This window comes from Dysidea avara, chromosome 13, assembly GCF_963678975.1.
Source record: "Dysidea avara chromosome 13, odDysAvar1.4, whole genome shotgun sequence".
NCBI classification, from domain to species: domain Eukaryota; kingdom Metazoa; phylum Porifera; class Demospongiae; order Dictyoceratida; family Dysideidae; genus Dysidea; species Dysidea avara.
Genome location: NC_089284.1, coordinates 18,236,717 through 18,256,167, shown reverse-complemented (window position 1 = coordinate 18,256,167; position 19,451 = coordinate 18,236,717). Strand labels below are relative to the sequence as shown.

Sequence of the window (19,451 nt, the reverse complement as noted above, 5' to 3'; positions counted from 1 at the left end):
GCAGTACACATGTTAGTGGGTTATACTAACGAAACATGACTTCCATTTGTTTAGCTAATTCATTCCTTAGGATTATCATCAATAACAATACAAACAGCAGAGGTATATTAAGTTCTAAAGGGTAACTTTGTTATAACACAATTTAGTTAACCCTTTGTCATATAATACTACTACTGATGAAATTGTTCAGTTAATCCATCCGTGGCCATGTTAGTGTCGACTAAACACAGAGAAGACACCACGCTTACTGACAGTCACATTTGGCTGAGCATCAGGATCGTCCATCTTAGCCTGCACAATCTTCCAAATTTCAGCAGGGATTGGTCTGTCAGTAGCACCTCCAAGATTCATCTACAAGTAGTAACAATGATTGTGTAAGTTAGTAGCCAAAACTGTTTTGTGTGTACCGTGTAGTCAGGAGCATGATAAAGAACAAGACACAAGTAAATTATCAGATATGTAAGCTTCCTTCTCCTAGTTCTTACGAGTAACAACACAAATTGTCACCTCTATATAGATCAGCTGTACTGTACTGGTGGTCAAATGTCTGAAACTGGTCCAAGCAGTTTCATTGTACACTGTATGTTGTGATGTAGTGTCTGTAAGACAGCTCTTAGATGTACAGTACATGAACAGATAAAGTGTTGGGTTTGAATATTAAAAAATGAGATTTAATGACATCAGGCATGGATTTCTGGAAACCAAGTCAGCTCTTTTAAAATATTAATATACTCTAATAGAATAGTCAACAGTGGAAATCTATAAATATGTTGTACAACTTTAAAAGTAGTTGAATCTCTTAAATTACAACATGAAATCACAGACAATGCCTCTAGCACCTAGCATGTATAAGCACCTCTAAAAATATTTACTGTTGTAGCAATGTTTAGGCCATTGGGTTTTTCTTCAAAGGCCTGGAATGGCAAGATTCAACTATAAATTACTCAAAGTGTCTACATATGCTGCCATAGCCAGAAAGGATGGCTGTGATCTTGCATGAGTAAATCAACTGTTCTACTTTGGAGTTGGAAACCAGTCAGGCTGAGTGTTAGAGTTACCTCTTGTTAACATATGACCCAACCTCCTCAGAGTCTAACAGTTATTGGAAAAAATGGAGATTACGTGCATGAAGACAATCAAATTGTTTCCTTTGCAAATTCTTTAACATGTGTATATTGTTGTTGTTGACATGTGATCAGACAGGAAGATCACATGACCACAAACAGTCACTTACAAAGGCAGGATTAATGGCCCAATTGTAGAGTCCCTTTCCATTACTGTCAATGGCCAAAACACCTACAAACAATGACACAGATAACAATATAGCTACAATAGTCTATCAGTCTGTTAGTATAAAGTTAGGTATACCACCACAGACATGAATACCATTCTGTCTCCTCATGAATATTATAACGTATCCAGTAGTGTATTTAGTTATACAACTGGCACAAGTGCTTTTATACAGGCATAGCACAAGTGCACGTTGTATAACTGTCATGTACCACTCACCTAATAGGTGGGGAGATCTCACAGGACAGCTGCACCTCTTATGAAGGCCAGGTTTCTAACATTGATTGTGGGTAGCAGAACCAAATGTTGCGGCACTCTACTATACTGTACCTCAGCCACCTGAGATTGTGTTTGACCAAAGCTAGTATGCTATGGGCTATAGCACTAACCTGCATTCACCGTTCATCGTGTAGTGCTCAGCATACATGATCACTTGGATCACTCAATTGCCTGATTCTCTTGAGCAAAAAAGCAGCTAATAGATGGTTACCTTACTACTGAATCACTCTACTAGTCTGATTCTTAACTATCTACACTGGATAAACTCAAATCTAGTGGCAAGACAAAAACTGTTGCCACAATCAAACATAATGGTGAGGATTATTTAGTTATTGTCGAAGATGGACTACAGTTTAATCTAGGCATCAGACTAGTAAGGCATGTAAGTACATTATATACACATGTAGACTAGAGTTGTGGCCACCACGTTGGCTTTTTTGATTGTCATTGGCTGCTAGGTAAACTTATTGGTGACCTTTTGATCAGGTGACGTTTGGTGGCATTATGGCCCCACAATCGACTTTTACATGCTAAAAAGAATTCAAGTGAACTGTGAGGTGTCTTTCCACCTATTAGGTGAGGTGTTGTGTAGCGGTCTTGGCTGCTGGCACTTATGCAATACTGCACAAAACCACAGCCAGTGGTCAGTACATTATCACTATATGTTATAATGCACTCGCTGTGGTCTGCAGTAGTGCCATATACAAATTAAGGCACCAGTGCCTTTGAACTGCCCATGCAGAGTGGTACATATAACACTGATGACTATCAGGGTTGATGAGAAGGAAGCTGATTAGCCATTATATCAAAGCTCATAATAATTATTAGAACTCATGTAGTGCACGAGTGTTGTGTAATGTCATAACAAGATATAGAAAACAATTCAACACTTCCTACTCCTATAACTGCATAGGCCCATTTAGTTATATAGTATTAAAATAAACTAGCTGCATGGTTTCAAATAAAATGTCAGGTCTCCCATGAATGCCTATGGTGCAGTCATACTGTAAACAAAAAAAAGTTTGGCTTGACCTGAGTTAGGCAAATCAGCATTTGGTAGATAAAAGTCCAACCAATAATAATGAACAGATTAGGTAAATTGGCAAATTTCTTTGATTCGCCAAATTCGCCAAACTTTAGTCATTTACAGGGTATGGTAATTTGTATAGAAAAATATATGAGATACAGTAAAATAGTACAGGATACTTGTGGATCATGTGACATGCTCCTCTAGCTAACTGAGTATGGGAGCACTCAGTTATCATCACTGTATGTTACTATGGTTACTGTAGTTTAGCTAGCTGGCCTAGATTTTATACAACCTTACAGTATTTTACCTTGCAGCCATTTCACAGCAACATAACAAAGGCTCAACAATGTGAGTGGGTATTAAATAGAATATATACCTAACCCTCAAGTCAACCCATTTAAAAACTAGAGAACACAAAAGCACATTCTCACATTATAAAATGCTAAAGAAAGTAGGAACACAAACATCACTTTTACAAGCAACTCTAATAAATTAGGTCATGTGTGCTGGGCAGCAATGAAAAGGACTTAGTTATGTAACAATTTGTGTCTAAGAGTAATAGCAGTAACTACATGGCCAAGATTACTGAAGTGATGGTTTACTGAAGTGTGCACTCCACAATGTATTGCATGTTCATTATAGCATGTTGAAGGTAGAAGAATTATCATGAGAAAATAGTTATTTTATTTTGTTCTGGCTCTCCAAGAAGCAGCCTGACACATAAATCATGTGATCTGTAATCCACTGATCCACTAAATATAAAGATGCTTTGTTAATTTTATAGCCTTCCTTAACCCTTAAACCTGCATAGGCCAGAAAACTGGCCAAAATGTGTGTGCCTTGCACAAAAGCACTGTAACTTTCAAAGCATCCACCCTATGGCTACGTCATTCTACTTGTGATGTAACAAGGATTAAAACGATACCAAGTGGTTCTTCGTTAATGCTAAACAGTAACGTCAAAACTAGCCGTGTAAATAAATTTTTTGGCAAGGAAACATGCAAACCCTTTACATACCTCCATATCTCGATGGTGGTTGCATTCATTTTGCCATAAAATTTTCTATCAGACCATATATGACTCACCCACAATCAAAATTAAAACTTGACAAGAATTTCAAAACACAGAGACACAAATCAGTGCTTCATAACAAGTAAGCTGCTGTAGTTACAGGGTTCATTTAACCTTCTCCAAGTAGCCCAGTGAACAGACTTTTGAACAATGTGTTGATTTAGGCTATAAGAATTAAGTCACATATACCCATATTGTGTAAACATGCATTCCTAAAAGTTCTTTGCGGGCTCAAAGGGTTAATTAACGTGCATCTGTGAAACATGGATCAAAAGAGGGTGCAACCTTGTTTAGTTGTTATCTTTTTATGATCCCTAGCTACTCAAATATAAAATTTTCTAATTTTTCTTATACTTGTTATTTTTTTGCAACACAATTTATGACTAGTGAACTAACGCATACTACATCAAAGGAATTAAAGAATGGCGCCAGCCAGATATTATATAAAACAAGTATAAGAAAAAAAATTAGGAATTTTAAATTAGAGTAGGGACAGTGTATATTGCTGCAATAAAAAGTACTGAAACAAGCTGGATCGGAGTAGTACATAATGTCCAAATAATGTAAAACAATAAGAAGTGAATATCCCTACTGTGCATTGCAGCACTATACACTGTCCATACTCTAATTTAAAATTCCTAATTATTTCTTATACTTGTTTGTGAAGTATTTTTACAAGCTCATGACCACTAAATAGCCTGCTTTTCACAAAACCAATCACAATATTTTAAGAGTTAATCACAGCACTATTATACTAGATTATGACTCATACAATAACAACTGATCAGTGGGCGTGGCTCTACATAAGCCTGCAGACAATAATGAACGTGGATTCGTGCATACCTACAGACTGATGAATGGGCATGGCTACCATGTGTCTAGACAGTAATTTACATAAGTGGGCGTGGTTCACGAAAGAAGCAGGGCTACACTATGACATGTAGTAACACATCCACGTTTAATTTAGCATGTGGGATCAGACCCGAATAATCTTTAAAGCGGGACCTGGATGACCCAACTCGGTTTAACATTGTTACTAAATAAACTATATTAATTATTGACTTACACATTGCTATATAGTTTGCTGCGAGTTGCTCTCAGTGATCAATATCTACAGCAAGTCACATACGCGTGTGTTCAAATACTGTAGTTTGGTGCAACCGGCGACCACGTGTATTCGAATAGTTTGATGCAATATACACTGGTAGATGGAAGCCGTACTGTAGTCTATTAACACTCAGTGGTAGAACCTTGACTGATGGCCATGGTAAAGAAGGATAAAAGGTAAGACAATAGCGCAAGCATTGTATGTTTATCAATATACTAAAGGTTTTTTCTTAAGCAAGCTAGAAACATTTCTGCAAAAGAATTAGGGCTGTAGCTGTAGCCAGCTTTCCGCTACGTTTGACTGAAGGCGTCAGGCAGGCAGACAGTAGAAAATTCCGTTGAATAATTAAAAAAAAATTCTGTAGCAACTTATGGAAATGTTTCGGGTCAATCTGAAGACACTTTTGGACTTGGTTTTACCCAGAGGAGGTTGGTCACGTGTCATCATTCATCTCGTGATCTCAAAGGAAGGGTTGAACTAATTCAACCTTCACACTTCTTAATTTGAAGTTAATATTCTAAAGGACGGATTGTATATCCATACCAGAGCGTCCCAGTGATATTACAAGCCTTCTCAGTACAATGCGCTGCTTTCCTAGCTACCAAACAAGCCTTAACACATAGAACAATGCTTGGTTGCATAATTTCGTGTCATAGGATTATGACGCGTAACCAACCCAACCAATACTGTAATGTTGTTGTGAGGAAAAATCGCGGCAGGTTTTTTGGGTTATATTATATCACGGATCGCCCCCACACCTTTGATGTCCCTACTATACAGTACTATCGTACTGTATGATATCAAATGAGCAACCACACACTCAGTAATTAAGTCGGGTTGTTGCAATTCCATAGTGGCTGGATTGATTGCAGATGTGCTTCTTGTACTGTCCTTCATTGGTAATGTGGTATAACTGGATGGAACAAAGCTGAAGATGAAGCAGAATGGTCACAACACTTTTCAATAATTTATAGTCAGGGCACACAAAGTGTCATTCTGCTTTATTTTCAGGTATATTCTACCTGTCATACAGTATTACAAACAAAGAACAGTACGAGATAGAGTTGTGACACTTAACCGGTTAATCAACCAGTTATTTTTATAAATTCAGTTACCGGTTATTTTATCTCATAACTGGATAACCGATCCCTAATATTTTCACTTAAAAATGTATGGTTTGGGTACTCTTTTCAACATTGATATCACACTTGTTGTAGGATTCAGCTTTATGTATGACTTGTTGCCTATTACTTTGGCCACTACAACTATAATCAACTATAAATTTTAAGGTGGACATAGCTTAAAAACTAAGTCTAGCATAAAAATTTAAAATTTTGGTAAATTCAGTTAACTGGATGATTTGCCCAGTAACCAGTTATGATATTCTGTCCAGTTTCACAGCTCTAGTACGAGAAGCGTCTCTATAATTAATCCACTACAGACAATTCTTGTGACATCCAGCTGCATTGTAGATATCAAGCGTTACTGCGCCTATGTGGTAGTGGAGTATGAAATGGGACACAAAGGAAGAAAAAAGGTAAGTCCATGATACATGAAGTGTAGCTGCTGGAGTTGCCAAAATGCATGTCTTGAGCTGAAGGGATGTCGAACAGTGAAGACATCTTTAGCGCTAACCATAGTCAAGTTATGCTTGGCTGAAATCACCAGTTAGTCAGTCAGTCATCAGAAAATTCATAGAAACTTGTTGGAAAGGTGTGGGGTAGCTCTGAAGGCATTTTGGGCTTGGTCAACACTACCACGTTTATACGACAGATCTATGAGTTTTTGAGCTAGAAAGTCATGATTCTCACTACCATACTGTATGATAATCACAGTGATACACCGATACTGCTACTAATATCGGTATCGGCCATATTTCGGTGGTATTGGACTTGCCAATAGCCACAAAACCAGCAAACTGCAGTTGATCAGTTAGTAAGCTGGTTTATTAACTATTATTCAAATTACTAGCTGTTTCTTGTGAGAAATGCCTGTGGGGCAAAGTATCAGTATTGGAGCCATTTCCGGCCTCAAATGTATCAGTATCAGATCGGTAGTGAAAAAATAGTATCAGTGCATCACTAGTTACTCAGTCTACAGGCTAACTGCTACACTCTTTCCATGCTTTGGACTAGACAAGAGCCTTAAGAGGGGGCTGTTAGAGTGCTGCTAACCAATGAGCTTAGAAGCTTGTATTCTGAAGCTCACAAGAATTCTGAGATTCGTAATCATGTTATATGATATTATACTACAGTGGCTTTAATATTCAATGAAAAGACACCTTTTGTGATGCTGTGAATTATTCCAAACTACTTCAAGAGAACTGAAGCTGTTTCTTTTGCGATTTCTACTTACTATTTGGGTTGTGAGTCACTCAGATTCCTAGATACCCTCAAGTTGTGATTTACAAGCAGACAACAACAGACAACTTGGGTATAATTATGCACCTATCAATGTAATCCCCAACTACCACAGATACGGGCTGAGGTGGGGGGTGGGGGTTTGATCACTGAAACTTACAATTCCCCACCTACTGGGGAAGTACTGGTGATGCAAACCCCGACCAAGTCTTGACTTGCAAGCCCCGGGGATACTGGGGCTAGGAGGGGGTTTGTACGGTCGTGTGGTATTGGTCTAGCGATGAGTTAGTTCGAGTGGATTCTACTGAGTCTCGATTCTAGTATGAATGTAGCTAGCAGCTAGCACCTGAGACAGTTCCTCCTAAATTGAAAGCACACACTTTTGCTGTCTGAGTGAATTTCTTTAGTGAAGACAAATCCCAATAGTCGGGGAAATTTAACAATCAATTCCCCCACCATCCCCGACCTTTCCCACTGTGGTAGTCAGGCATTACATTGATAGGCGCATTAGTACCACCACAGCAGCCATGATATGGTTGATTAACTAACCTGGTTGGGCCACTCCATATTTGTAGTGCTTGATGGCAGGGTGTACCTTGTAGAAACGTGAGTCAGTTGAGTTCTCACCACCAGATATCTTGATTTCAATTAGCTTCTCTTCTGCCAAGTACTTCACTAACTTGTGAGTCATGTCAGAGTAGCACTAAAGGTGATCTTAGTGTCACCAGATGATCATGACTATTGACTGACCTTAAATGGCAGTTGTAACTCCTTCTCCATTCTGTCTGCCTGGTCTTGTGCCTCTGCACACACTGCGAAGATGGCTACATCTTTTTCCTTGAACTCCCCGAAGAGGTTGGCGAACTCCTTCAGGTAGCTCTGTTAAAAGATGATCAACCATACACCATAGGTACTAAGACAATATAGTAGCCTATATCATCTAGACTAAGATGCTGCACCTTGCAGTAGGGTCACCAAAACCCGCGATAATACACGACAAATGTGACGGGCGATTCCTTTATCTTATTCTTGAGCCATTCAACAATTTCAAACTCCTTCTGGGGCTCCACCGGTGCCTGTGCTCCCGGAGAGGAGACTTCTTCCCCGGTGGTAGTTTCGGGCGAGGTCTGACCCTCAGCCATCCTCTCAGCCATCCTCTCTATGACGTAACGTCACGAGACGGATGTGGTAAGGGTTTTAATTAGCACGTGTGGCATTCCTTTGAAGTTAGAATTCCTCTAAACCGCACCATTGCATTCCGGACCCCCGCCTACTTTTTCGCACTTGGGCAGGCAAACCCTTCATTGATCAACAGCGTGTTTGTGAGATTGTGAGGCCAGTGGCGGCGATTCTAAAGCATTGTTTTGATATGACAATTGTATGAAAGGAGGCGACATACCTGACGTAAACCAGCTACATGAACCAGGCCGCGGAACAAGGTGACAAAATGACTAAACACCAAGGAAACAGCGCAGCCGCTGCGGAGGCAACGAATTTTCCGCCAAGACCACCCTCGTCTGCCAGTACCGCCTCCACTTCGTCCAGCACTAGCTCATCTAAACACGTCAAATGTATCGGTAGGTACCTGTTAACTGGGACCACCCTTGGCAAGGGCAACTTTGCTCGTGTGGAGGCGGCCGTCCATACTCTTACACAAGCTAAGGTAAGCCATAGCAAGTCTTCACCGCATTCAAAATTGCTTAGTTCTATTAGTTGTTTACACCATAGCACATGTTCCGGCCATAAGTGTCAATAGTATTGTGTTGTAAGCTGTATGTGTGAAATTGTACATTAAGGTTGCTATCAAGGTGATTGAAACGGACAAGATCAAAGAAGAATATGTTAGAAAGAATCTTTTGAGAGAAGCAATGTTAATGCGACGTCTACGCCATCCAAATGTCATCCGTCTCTATGAGACAATGAAAACAAACGCGTTATACTGTTTGGTTACTGAGATTGCTGAAGGAGGAGAATTGTTGTCTCATGTGAGAAATGACTTCCGAGAAAAGAGACTTCCAGAGTCTAATGCCAGACCATTCATTAGACAGTTGGTATCTGCTCTCAACTACTTACATAGTCAAGGAATTGTACACAGGTTGGTCACTTATGGAATGTCTTACTAGTAGATATGTGCAGCTAGCCAGTGTACTGTTACTTGTGGTATATTGCTTGTGTTTTTCTTGTAGTAATAATTGTAGAGAAACTTATTCATGTACGTAGCATGTTTTCTCCCTCGGTCACAAATGGCTGGATAAAATTTGTAGCCGTGGCACTCCCTGCGCTGTCCCTATTAAGGGATTTCTACTTTTGAAATCAGTTTTGTGTGGTAGTTGTTATAAGAGTGTGTGTGCATGTGTGTGTTGTGGTCGATGTGTTGTGGTAAATCTCAACTATGGCCTATGCTATATAAACTCTCCCACTTAAAATTATTGTGTTGGATCAATCCAGTAACATGGTTCATAGCCAGTGATCAAGTATGGATAGAGTAGCCAGCTGTTATCATATACACAAGCACAACTTCACAACTTCTTTGTAGGGATCTTAAGATGGAGAACATTTTGTTGGACAAACGTAAGAGGAATGTCAAGATAGTAGGTAAGGAAGTTGTGTCATGTGATTTGGTTTATGATAAAGTTTAAAACAACATTTAAGAGGTCCTGGTGGGTTATGTAACTAATTGTGTAACTGATAGATTTTGGGTTGAGCAATAGTCATCGACCTGGGGCATTGCTGTCAACACATTGCGGATCTCCAGAGTATGCTGCCCCTGAGCTGTTTATTCCGGGAAGAGAGTATGGTCCAGAAGTTGATGTGTGGAGTTTGTGAGTTTTGAATATGTAATGGAACAATGCAGCTCATATCTTTTTACAGGGGTGTAAATCTTTATGCCATGTTGGTTGGCAAACTGCCATTCAGGTAAGAACACTTCTGTGCTGTAGTGACAATCTCTGTTGTTGTTGTAAGAGAAACAAAGGCTACCCAGAACTGTAAATGTGATATTATTAACAAGATATGTGTCAATGGTGTTAAATAGATTTTTGTCAATATTCACTGGGAACAATATTTTGATTCAACAAAAATCTTGTATGGAATATAGTGGTCTTGTTTACTGTTTTTGTAGTTTGTTAAATGAAAACAATTATTACATTGAGCATGTTAAATGGCTAGCTAGTATAGAAATAATTATTAATTTTACATATCATATTTCAACAATCAGTGTTGTGGTTTAGACAAGAATGTCGACCATTGATCTGTTGTATCCTGTTGATAACTAGGTCACCTCGTCAGGGAACTAAACGAAGACAGAAACTCTTAGAGCAAATAGCAGCTGGATTATCCGACTCACATTTTAAAGAGATGCATCACCTGACTGCAGGTGGGAATGATGTCATCTATTGGAATAGTTGTATTACGACATATTCTAGCTTCACAAGATCTTGTTAGCAAGTTGCTCCAGCCTGATCCACAGCAGAGGGTAAAGCTTGATGAAGTCATGAAACACCCATGGATCACCAAAGATGGATTATACCCCCTCCATCCATATAAGGTGGCTTTACCAGATGCTGCATCACAACAAACCGTAAGTTAATGTTTTATCATAAAAGGTTGTTTGCAGTTTATGGGTATGATATGCTTGTACAGTTATTTTAAGACAATGTGTACCATCAAAACTTAGACTAAGAATGTGGCCACTTGATAGAAGTTGTTAAGTGATTATTGTAGTTCAAGACATGCCTCATTGACAAAGCAGTGGTATCACATCATTGCTGACCTGTTGCTGTAGCCATATAGATGAAGTAGTGCCTGCCATAGTGACAAGTGCTTTTGATGACTATGTGCTGGCAGTATAACAAGTTAGCTGCCAATAATAGCATCAGGGTAAAAGTGACAGAGAAAGCATTTCAAATGCTACTTAAAATACTATGCTAATTTTACACAAGTGCACAAAAAAATTTGAAACTTTCGACTAGAGTAGGGACCATAGCACATTGATAAAAAGTACTGAAACAAGTTGGAGTAGTCCATGATATTACATCACAGTAAAATAATAAGAAGTGTTAGATCCCTACCGTGCTTAGGATACCGAAACGGAAATGCACGGTAGGGATATAACACTTCTTATTGTTTTACTGTGATTTAATATCATGGTCTACTCCAACTTGTTTCAGTACTTTTTTATCAATGTGCTATGGTCCCTACTCTAGTTGAAAATTCCAAACTTTTTGTAGACTTGTTTGTTGACTTTTTTTGTAAATAATTATGACTAGTGAACCCACACATACCGCATCCGAAATGGCGCCACGTGCCCCAACTATATTAATTATCGTCTGAAAAGTGAAGTATCCATTACACTTCGTTGTCAGCTATGTTCAACCCGTTACACAGCATTTTGAATCAATAACTGTTCGTAAAGCACCTCTGCAATCCCCATATACTGAAAGAAATGGTATCGTGCACCCCAGTTATATCAATTATCATCCGGCTGAAAAAGTGAAGTATCCATTACGCTTCGTTGTTGTCTATGTTCAACCCATTACACAGCAGTACAAATCAAGAACTGTTTGAAAAGCACCTCTGCTAACAAAATAGCCACTATGAAAAAACGAGTGATTTCTGTTACAAAGGGAAGCCATCACGTGCTACCACCAAATCGACACTTTTTGCTGTCAGCAAAGATGAATAGGACACAAAGGAGAGTCCATGAAGAATGCATTTTATGTACTGTGGTATGCCAAAAGGCACCTTTTGGGCTGAAGTGACGTCTAACACTGAAAATATCAAGCCCATAGCCTTAGCCGTTATCGAGTTGTGCTTGTCTGAAGGCTTCAGTCAGTCAGTTACTCAATCGGTCAGTCAGTAGAAAATTCTATTAAATAACTTTTTTTTTAAATTCCATAGCAACTTGTTGAAAGCGTTTTAGGTCGATCTGAAAGCTTGTTTGGGCTTAGTTTTACCTAACCAATACTGCCTCGTTGTCGTCAGGGGAAATTGAGGCTGTTTTTGGGGTGATGTTATTTCGTGGGCCACGCCTACTCCTTTGTGGTCCATACTATACAGTTACTATTGTACTGTATGATTTTGGCTTGAAAATTAGTCGCAATACAAACAGTGGGACTCATCAGATTGTGGTTTGTATAAAGTTTGTTTTGTAAAAGCCCCTAGGTTTTGAGGTGAAAATTATATAACTACTGACCAGGTATGTATATATTCTTGTGAACAAGTCAACGATGCCACACTCTGTTGTGTCGTACACACTTCATCCCAGAAAATTGAATTTCTGCATAATTAATTTCTAAATGTGCTTAATCACTCCTGGTGGTATACTGTTATGTGAGATTACATGGTGTTTGGAGTTCTCTGTCATGTTCACAAGAAATATACTCAATGTGGTGTTTGTTTATTAGCTAGGGAAGCCACACAAAGTGTCACATGAAAAGAAGTGGGAATAGAAATTGATGTTAATTTGCACATATATTGATACTGAGGTGGACTTTTCTTTGAGATCACATCGTCATGAGATGTTTGATGACGTATGACCAATCTCCTCTGAGCCATTGACCCAGACACAATGTATATGGGACTGTTTTGTTGAGCATCAAGACTAGGGCTGTGTGATAGTAGTGATAATGCGATTGTCGTGATACCTATGTGATTATCATGATAAAGATAATGAAATTAATTTTCATTATCGAGTAATATCATTTATCGTGATAAATTTGTTTTTGTTATCGAAACTTATCCAGATATAGATTTTTCATTATCCCACAACCCTAATCAAGACCTATATACATTTTTAGGCATCTAGAGCTCAGAATATCATAGCCGGTTACTGAACAGAAGACAACTATCATTTATCCAGCTAACTGAATACATGACATTTCCTGTACCTAGCATGTAGCTATGTATCCTTAATAGTTAATCAGACCAATATAGCAGAATCCTACTACAAGATACCAAAATGTTAAAGCACAAGAGGTATCCAGAACATACATATTGAGTGAATATCTTAGAGATCAGTTATTCGGTTATGCAAGAAATAACCAGTGACTGGAGTAACTGGCCAGTTATTTGGTTTACCCAGTAAGATTTGACAGACTAATCTTGGCTGCAGTTTCTTGTGTATTATTTTACTGTGGAACACGTAGTTGTACTAAACACTAATACATGATCAATAGATCACATGTACTATCAAGCTTGCTCATGATTCAACAATGGTCTTGAGTAGTCTTGTCCTCTAGTTCCTGTTCTCTTGCATTTGGCTAGCAGTTAATACAAGTTTATCCATCTGTACTCCATCTTTATGAGAGTACACTCACATAAGTAGCAGCTTGTTGAATTCTTAAATTCAATTTACCAGCAATGAGCTGCTCTGAATCTCATGAGTATGTGCACTCAAATTGCCATCTGCATTGTCAAGCATGTGATCCACCCCAAGTATTTGATGAGACGACTTGACTCAGACAGTGAGGAGACCTGTTAATCTTAGGCTTAGGGTTAGGCTTAGGGTTAACCATGATGGAAGTGTCTGAATCTGAAATATATAGACTCTTGACAAAAATGACTAATTAAACACATTCCTTAGTTTGTTACTATTGTCGTGGTAATATTTTAATCCCTGGTATGTGATGGACTTCATAGGTAATGGAGTTGATGGCTGCAGTGCTAGAAGTTAGTCTAGGAGAGATCAAAGAGACAGTCAAGAGGGATCGTTGTGACTGGTTGGCTGCCATCTATAACCTACTAATTGACCAACCTGAAGGGAGGATTGCTATGAACAAGTTGTTGTGTAATGCTGAAAAGGATGGCAGTGAAATTAGCTCTGCTGATCCTTTTGATGGTAGCAGTAGTGGGTTTAGTCAAAACCTCAGTCAAGGTATGCTCTGTGTGTGTGTGTGTGTGTGTGTGTGTGTGTGTGCTGGTATGATTTTGACATTTCCACCACACACAGAAACCCTTCATGATGCACAGTCTACCCCTCAACATTCTGAGAGAAAGTATTGTCATTTTTGGTATTATTTGTAAACACATTATTCATATATGACATTACAGATCCAGCGGAGGTTCTGCTGGTGTTGTGACTAACAAACTTGTGAGTGGACCAGAAGTTAAAATTGTTAGTGGTCATATCTTATTGTTGGTAGGCTTATCGGTTGTCTGCTGATGCGGATCGTTTCTACCAGCAACAAGAGCTATCTTCCCTGCCAGCACCTAAAAAGAAGACTCGTCATTTATCAGAAGGAAAACAGCCAATGTCAACATCATTGTCAAGACAGATTCCTTCATCTGCTATCCCTCCTGTTAATAGAGAGCGTTCCATGTCACCAGTAGTTTCCCCTGACCACCATTCTTTGCAGGCATTTAAAGGACGTAAACTTCCTCCTACACCTAGTGCAGTTGAGAGACCATCTACAGTGCGATCCAGAACTGAATCTGCTCCTGATCCACTACCTCCACCATTTCAAACCAGACTGGCAACTAAAGATCATCTGTCTGGACTGCATACTCCCCCAGAGAGTCCAATAGAATATGGTCACTCACATCATCACCACCAAGCTACTGATATATTATACGATGACCATAGACACTCCTTAGGATCATCCAAACGCAAAGGCCAATTGGACCCACTGGTAGCACGTACATACATCAGTGCTAGAGAACAATCTCCAGTTGGTGTGAAAGAAACTGGAAACTTGCGAAGAAATAAATCACAAATAGTTCCACAATCAAGAAATGAGCTAGCAGAAAATGGTGGTGTTCCCACTGTGGGGTGGGGTAGCAACAAAAATCTTGTCACTAGTAAACGTCATTCTGGCTCACATCAATCTGTGTTTGGTATGGGTACCAAGTCAGACATCCAGTCACTGATGGACAGTCCTATGAACTACCAGATGCAGTCAGTGGAGAGGCTTAACACACTTGGAACTTCACCAGCCCATACTACTGGTCTTGCTTGGAGTAGTGGCCACAACATGAAGGGATTTGACCTTAAACAACAGGAGACACACCCTCCACACAATTCTCTATCACCGTACCATGCTAAACAAAAGTTGCTCACATCCAAGGATAGTTCCAGACTGAATAATGAAATGTTGAGAGGTGAGCCATCACCAGTTGAACAATCATTTAAAAGAATAAGATCAGCCAGTGCCAAGGCCAGTAGACCACATACTGTCCATGTGTCACAACCACTACAGAATAAGGCAACTAAGAGCACCAAACATTTGAGCTTGTATGGTGATCACCCAAACAACTACAGAAAGTCAGAGTACTACTACGACCACTTTAACACTTCAACTGAACAGTTACCTGAAATTGACACTAGACCTGGATCAGGGAAGGTGAGGGTTGTGTTGTGTTTAGCTGTCAGAGTAGGTTGGACATGCTTAGTATATTGCAACTGAAATAAATTCCCCTATCTCTTGTGAAATGTAAAACCAAAGGCATAGCAAAAGTTTTAGATAGGTGCTCTAGATATGTTCCAGCAGTATGCAAAATGTGTAACATGATCTCTGGGGGGGTGGGGGGGGGGGGGATGCTTTCACCGGAAAGTTTAAAATTGTAACTTTCTGAGATCAATTCTGAGGGCAATTTTACACACTGACTGTTCTTTTAGATCTTTTTGCAAACTAAAATCTACAGCCCCCTTGCCCCCCAGTTGCTATGCCCATTGTATGCAGCATGATAATATACATGTGGTGCTGTTTACAAAATATCACACTTGATCAGTGCTACACAGTAGTGCTACAATCTGTGGCTGCTCTACATGCTATTAAGCATTTAAAACTTAACCAACAATAGTACAGTGCCATATTTAGTCATGTACCCAGTGCTGAGAATGTTAGTTGAAGTTGTTGTGTTACCAGCTGAGTGTTCACTTACCATATACAATAACCCCACCATTATTCCTAGCACTTAACATGATGCTTACTTCATGACGTAGTAGAACATGTTAAGTTATGCAGTTATGTTTTGCTATTTATATCACGAGATGGTACATGACTTCCCACCTATCAACCAGGTTCTAATCAGCTTCTGTAAATTATATGTGTTTTGAAGTAACACATAATAGTGCGTAGAGTACAAGTTGACATGTTGTGTGCAGTCCTGTATGATAGTGATGAAGTTATAATATGTACAAAACTTTATCAATTTGATTATAATAATTTCAACAATATAATTATTGCAAACTAAAGTATACTGCATCACAATCTGAACATCTAATGACCAAAGCAACCATTAAGCCATACAATTAAGTGAAGCTTCTTTTTAAAGTATAGCATTTTAGTTGTTTACACAATTGTTACATGTAAGGCGATAACTATGTCACTTAGAGTGTCAATTGTCAGGTAATAATCATTTAAATAATATTATTTGGTCTTGTTGTGTAGGGGAAAAGAACTAATGCCAAAGGTCTCAGTTTTGGTGGATTTTTAGGCAAAGCTTTGAAAATTTCATCGTTCAAAGGAGATGTCACTTCTAAACCTTAAAATTCAATTTATTTTATTTTTCAATATGTTGTAATAATATATGGTTTTATTTTTAATACATAATGTATTAATGAGAATAGTGGCACAGGTATGTGTAATCTTGTACAGTGTATATTGTAAGTTGTTACAAGAAAAATTATAAAGCATTGTATAGGGATGTTATTTTGGTGGGTCATTGTTAGAGTTGTACTGATAATTGGTATTAACTGTTTTTACCATAATTGGAAATTGGCTGTAATGGGCTGTGGCCAACAGATTATTAGCTTAGCAGCTGCAGAACCACTGGAGGGTTTGTGTCAAAGGCTCTAACATGTACTTAGGTTGTCTGTTTATGTTTTGTGGTAATCACAAATGTAAACAATGACAGTTAATTGGAGCCCTAGCCCACTTGTCTGATTAGCAGCTCTTCATAGCATTAGTTTTACAGCAACACTTTAAGTGTATTATGCACCAATTGTAACTTGTAGGGACCTACAATTAGGTCACAGTATCAGTTAACTATCAGTAAAATAGGGCAAAAAAATATCGCGTATTGGTTTAGCCTAAAAAGTGGGAATCAGCACAACTAGTGATTGTTAAAGCTGTTGGGAGGTCACGGAGATGTGTATAGTGGTATAGTGAGGTATTTAACATGAACAGGAGATTCCCTGCATGTACATCAGAGATATTTGCCATATTTCAGGCAAATCCTTTTTAAGTTTTGTAAAACTGATATCATTACTTTTCCATACATGTAATTTTTGGCAGTTGTATATATATATATGTATATAGTTGTCCGCAAATTTTTCATTAACCATAAAACTAATCCTAATAAATAACAGACAGCCTGAGTGAATGATCCACGAAATTTATGTACCTCGATACAGTAGTTCTTATTAAAGATTGCACTACTAATCCAGCTCTAAACCTGACTCAGACACCTCAAATGGCCAGTGCCTCTGCTATATGGGAGGACCAGAAAAGATACTTATATGATGCTTTTTACAGTTTTACACTGTGGCTAAACATACTTAAAGATTCTATCATATAGTTTTTATTATTTCTTATGTCAGTAGCTGTAATTATGTGGTCCAACATTTGATTAGAATCATTATATAGCTGTTCTTAATTTTACACAGTCCGCGTTTAATACCCATTATCTAGTAGTGGTTCCAGCAATAACCAACTACTACTACTATACATGCACAGATTTGAGACTCATGTGGAATGATGGGTATGCCAGGGAGGAAAGGCCGAATTGTCTGGTATATTGTGTAGACACATTCCTGATTTAGGGCACACGTGAGATACCCATGTGATCTAGGAGGCAATTCGGCCACTATATACAAATCTCCAGTGCCAAAGTCATGTGGAGTAAACAGCCCATCCAAACTGGCAATGGAGTTGCTGCTTCAGAGAAGGTTGGTGATGCATCATAGCCTTATGATGTACTACTACGTGTAACGTGTGATTACACAATAAAACATGGCACCTGAAATCAGCATCATTATTATGAAGTCCTTTGTCACATTCACATCAGCCCTTTCCTGCTCAACACTGCTACCTTCCTAACCATCTTCAGCAGCAGCAGAGTTGAATTGGATGCCATCTTTTCCTCATTCTAACAATGCATTGATGTGTCAAAATTCAAGTGCAACTATCCCTGCCACACCCCTCCCCATCACACTCCTCCCCACCACACTCCTCCCCACCACACTCTTCCCTTTCAAGCCAAAGTTAAAAAGTTGTATAATGTATATTAAGTGGATTGACTAACAAACTTGCTGCAACACTTTAGAAGTTAATGCTCCAGGGCACATAGCAGACACAGTGATACTGGTACTGGGGGTGGGGGGGTATTGTTGTGTTCCTCTGTTTACATTACACTTGTCTAGGCACCAGCCTATTATGCTTTTAATTTTGCCTATTATGCTATGCTGCAGTGCTAAAAATTTTTGCCTATTATGCTCAAATGTTTTGCCACAGTTCCCATGTTTTGTTACTTTCTATGAATAATAATAAACTTTGGCTTATGAACAACTAGTTAAATGTATAAAATACTTGTTGTGCATAAGCATTTGGCTGCATTGTAAACTATAATAGCAGTGATGTCAGATAACTACTTAATGCCATATCAGTGGCATTCTATTATTGTATGTCAATGTTTATCTGTGGCATACATTTTTGCTTACAGTATGACAATTATTCTGCCTATTATGCTAGCATTATGCTTGATGCTTTCAGGCACCTATTATGCTCAAAATTATGCCAGCATAATAGGCTGGTGCCTACACTTGTCCTACAGTAACAATTATAGTGAGTGCTGAAACAGTACGCACATCGTTTCACATTACAATATTTCACTCTATGAACATCAGTAGATCTACAAGTAACTGAAAATGTGATTTAGTTCTCTTACTGTACTGGACATCAACTTCACAAAACAACTGAACAAGCTATTGTGTAATGTTCTGTGCCAATTTTAACTGCAACAAAACAATTGTAGCTACATTTGGTACAGTTGATATCAAACACTGATACACATTGCTACCTCAACGTGTATTATGGTCGTTGAAGTTATACACTTAAAGTGACATCATCAAATTGATAACCAATCATCTTCTGAGCTCCTGGCTATAGCCCTATACTATGTATGAGCAACACATACCAGGGGTCAACACATACTAGGGGTCAACCGTATACACATCATACATGAGGCTCACAAGATCAGATGTTAAGATATTTTTAATTAACAAAAGGAACAGTTTACCATCTCAATGTAGTTAAAGCCCCAAGTAAGTTATGGTAACAATAGAGGTAGTCTTATAACTTAATGATGTACCGGT

The 19,451-nt window shown here is 38.7% G+C and overlaps 2 protein-coding genes across 2 annotated transcripts; one reads left to right on the top strand and one right to left on the bottom strand.

Moving 5' to 3' along the window:
- Positions 1-58: 58 nt before the first annotated feature.
- On the bottom strand, positions 59-8,319 carry LOC136242772 (uncharacterized). The gene is made up of 5 exons (XM_066034240.1): positions 8,098-8,319; positions 7,889-8,017; positions 7,688-7,841; positions 1,235-1,296; positions 59-351 (listed from the first exon to the last, which is right to left on the bottom strand). Exons 2-5 carry the CDS (start codon positions 7,916-7,918, stop codon positions 211-213), a joined length of 387 nt encoding a protein of 128 aa, XP_065890312.1. The 5' UTR covers positions 7,919-8,017; positions 8,098-8,319; the 3' UTR covers positions 59-210.
- A 54-nt stretch (positions 8,320-8,373) lies between these two features.
- On the top strand, positions 8,374-16,801 carry LOC136242766 (serine/threonine-protein kinase MARK2-like). The gene is made up of 12 exons (XM_066034232.1): positions 8,374-8,801; positions 8,935-9,233; positions 9,675-9,733; positions 9,831-9,960; positions 10,010-10,054; positions 10,414-10,514; positions 10,564-10,718; positions 13,778-14,012; positions 14,088-14,133; positions 14,189-14,228; positions 14,281-15,477; positions 16,528-16,801. The coding sequence occupies exons 1-12, from the start codon at positions 8,556-8,558 to the stop codon at positions 16,624-16,626; spliced, it is 2,652 nt and encodes an 883-aa protein (XP_065890304.1). The 5' UTR covers positions 8,374-8,555; the 3' UTR covers positions 16,627-16,801.
- The last annotated feature ends 2,650 nt before the right edge of the window (positions 16,802-19,451 follow it).

Excerpts from the sequence above, each read along its gene's own strand:
- LOC136242772 (XM_066034240.1), bottom strand. The coding sequence starts at position 7,918 with ATGGAGAAGGAGTTACAACTGCCATTTAAG. Across the intron at positions 7,842-7,888 it reads AGTTACAACTGCCATTTAAG|TGCTACTCTGACATGACTCA; the intron begins GTCAGTCAATAG and ends GATCACCTTTAG. Across the intron at positions 1,297-7,687 it reads ATATGGAGTGGCCCAACCAG|GTGTTTTGGCCATTGACAGT; the intron begins GTTAGTTAATCA and ends CATTGTTTGTAG.
- LOC136242766 (XM_066034232.1), top strand. The coding sequence starts at position 8,556 with ATGAACCAGGCCGCGGAACAAGGTGACAAAATGACTAAACACCAAGGA. Across the intron at positions 8,802-8,934 it reads ATACTCTTACACAAGCTAAG|GTTGCTATCAAGGTGATTGA; the intron begins GTAAGCCATAGC and ends TTGTACATTAAG. Across the intron at positions 10,515-10,563 it reads GATGCATCACCTGACTGCAG|CTTCACAAGATCTTGTTAGC; the intron begins GTGGGAATGATG and ends GACATATTCTAG.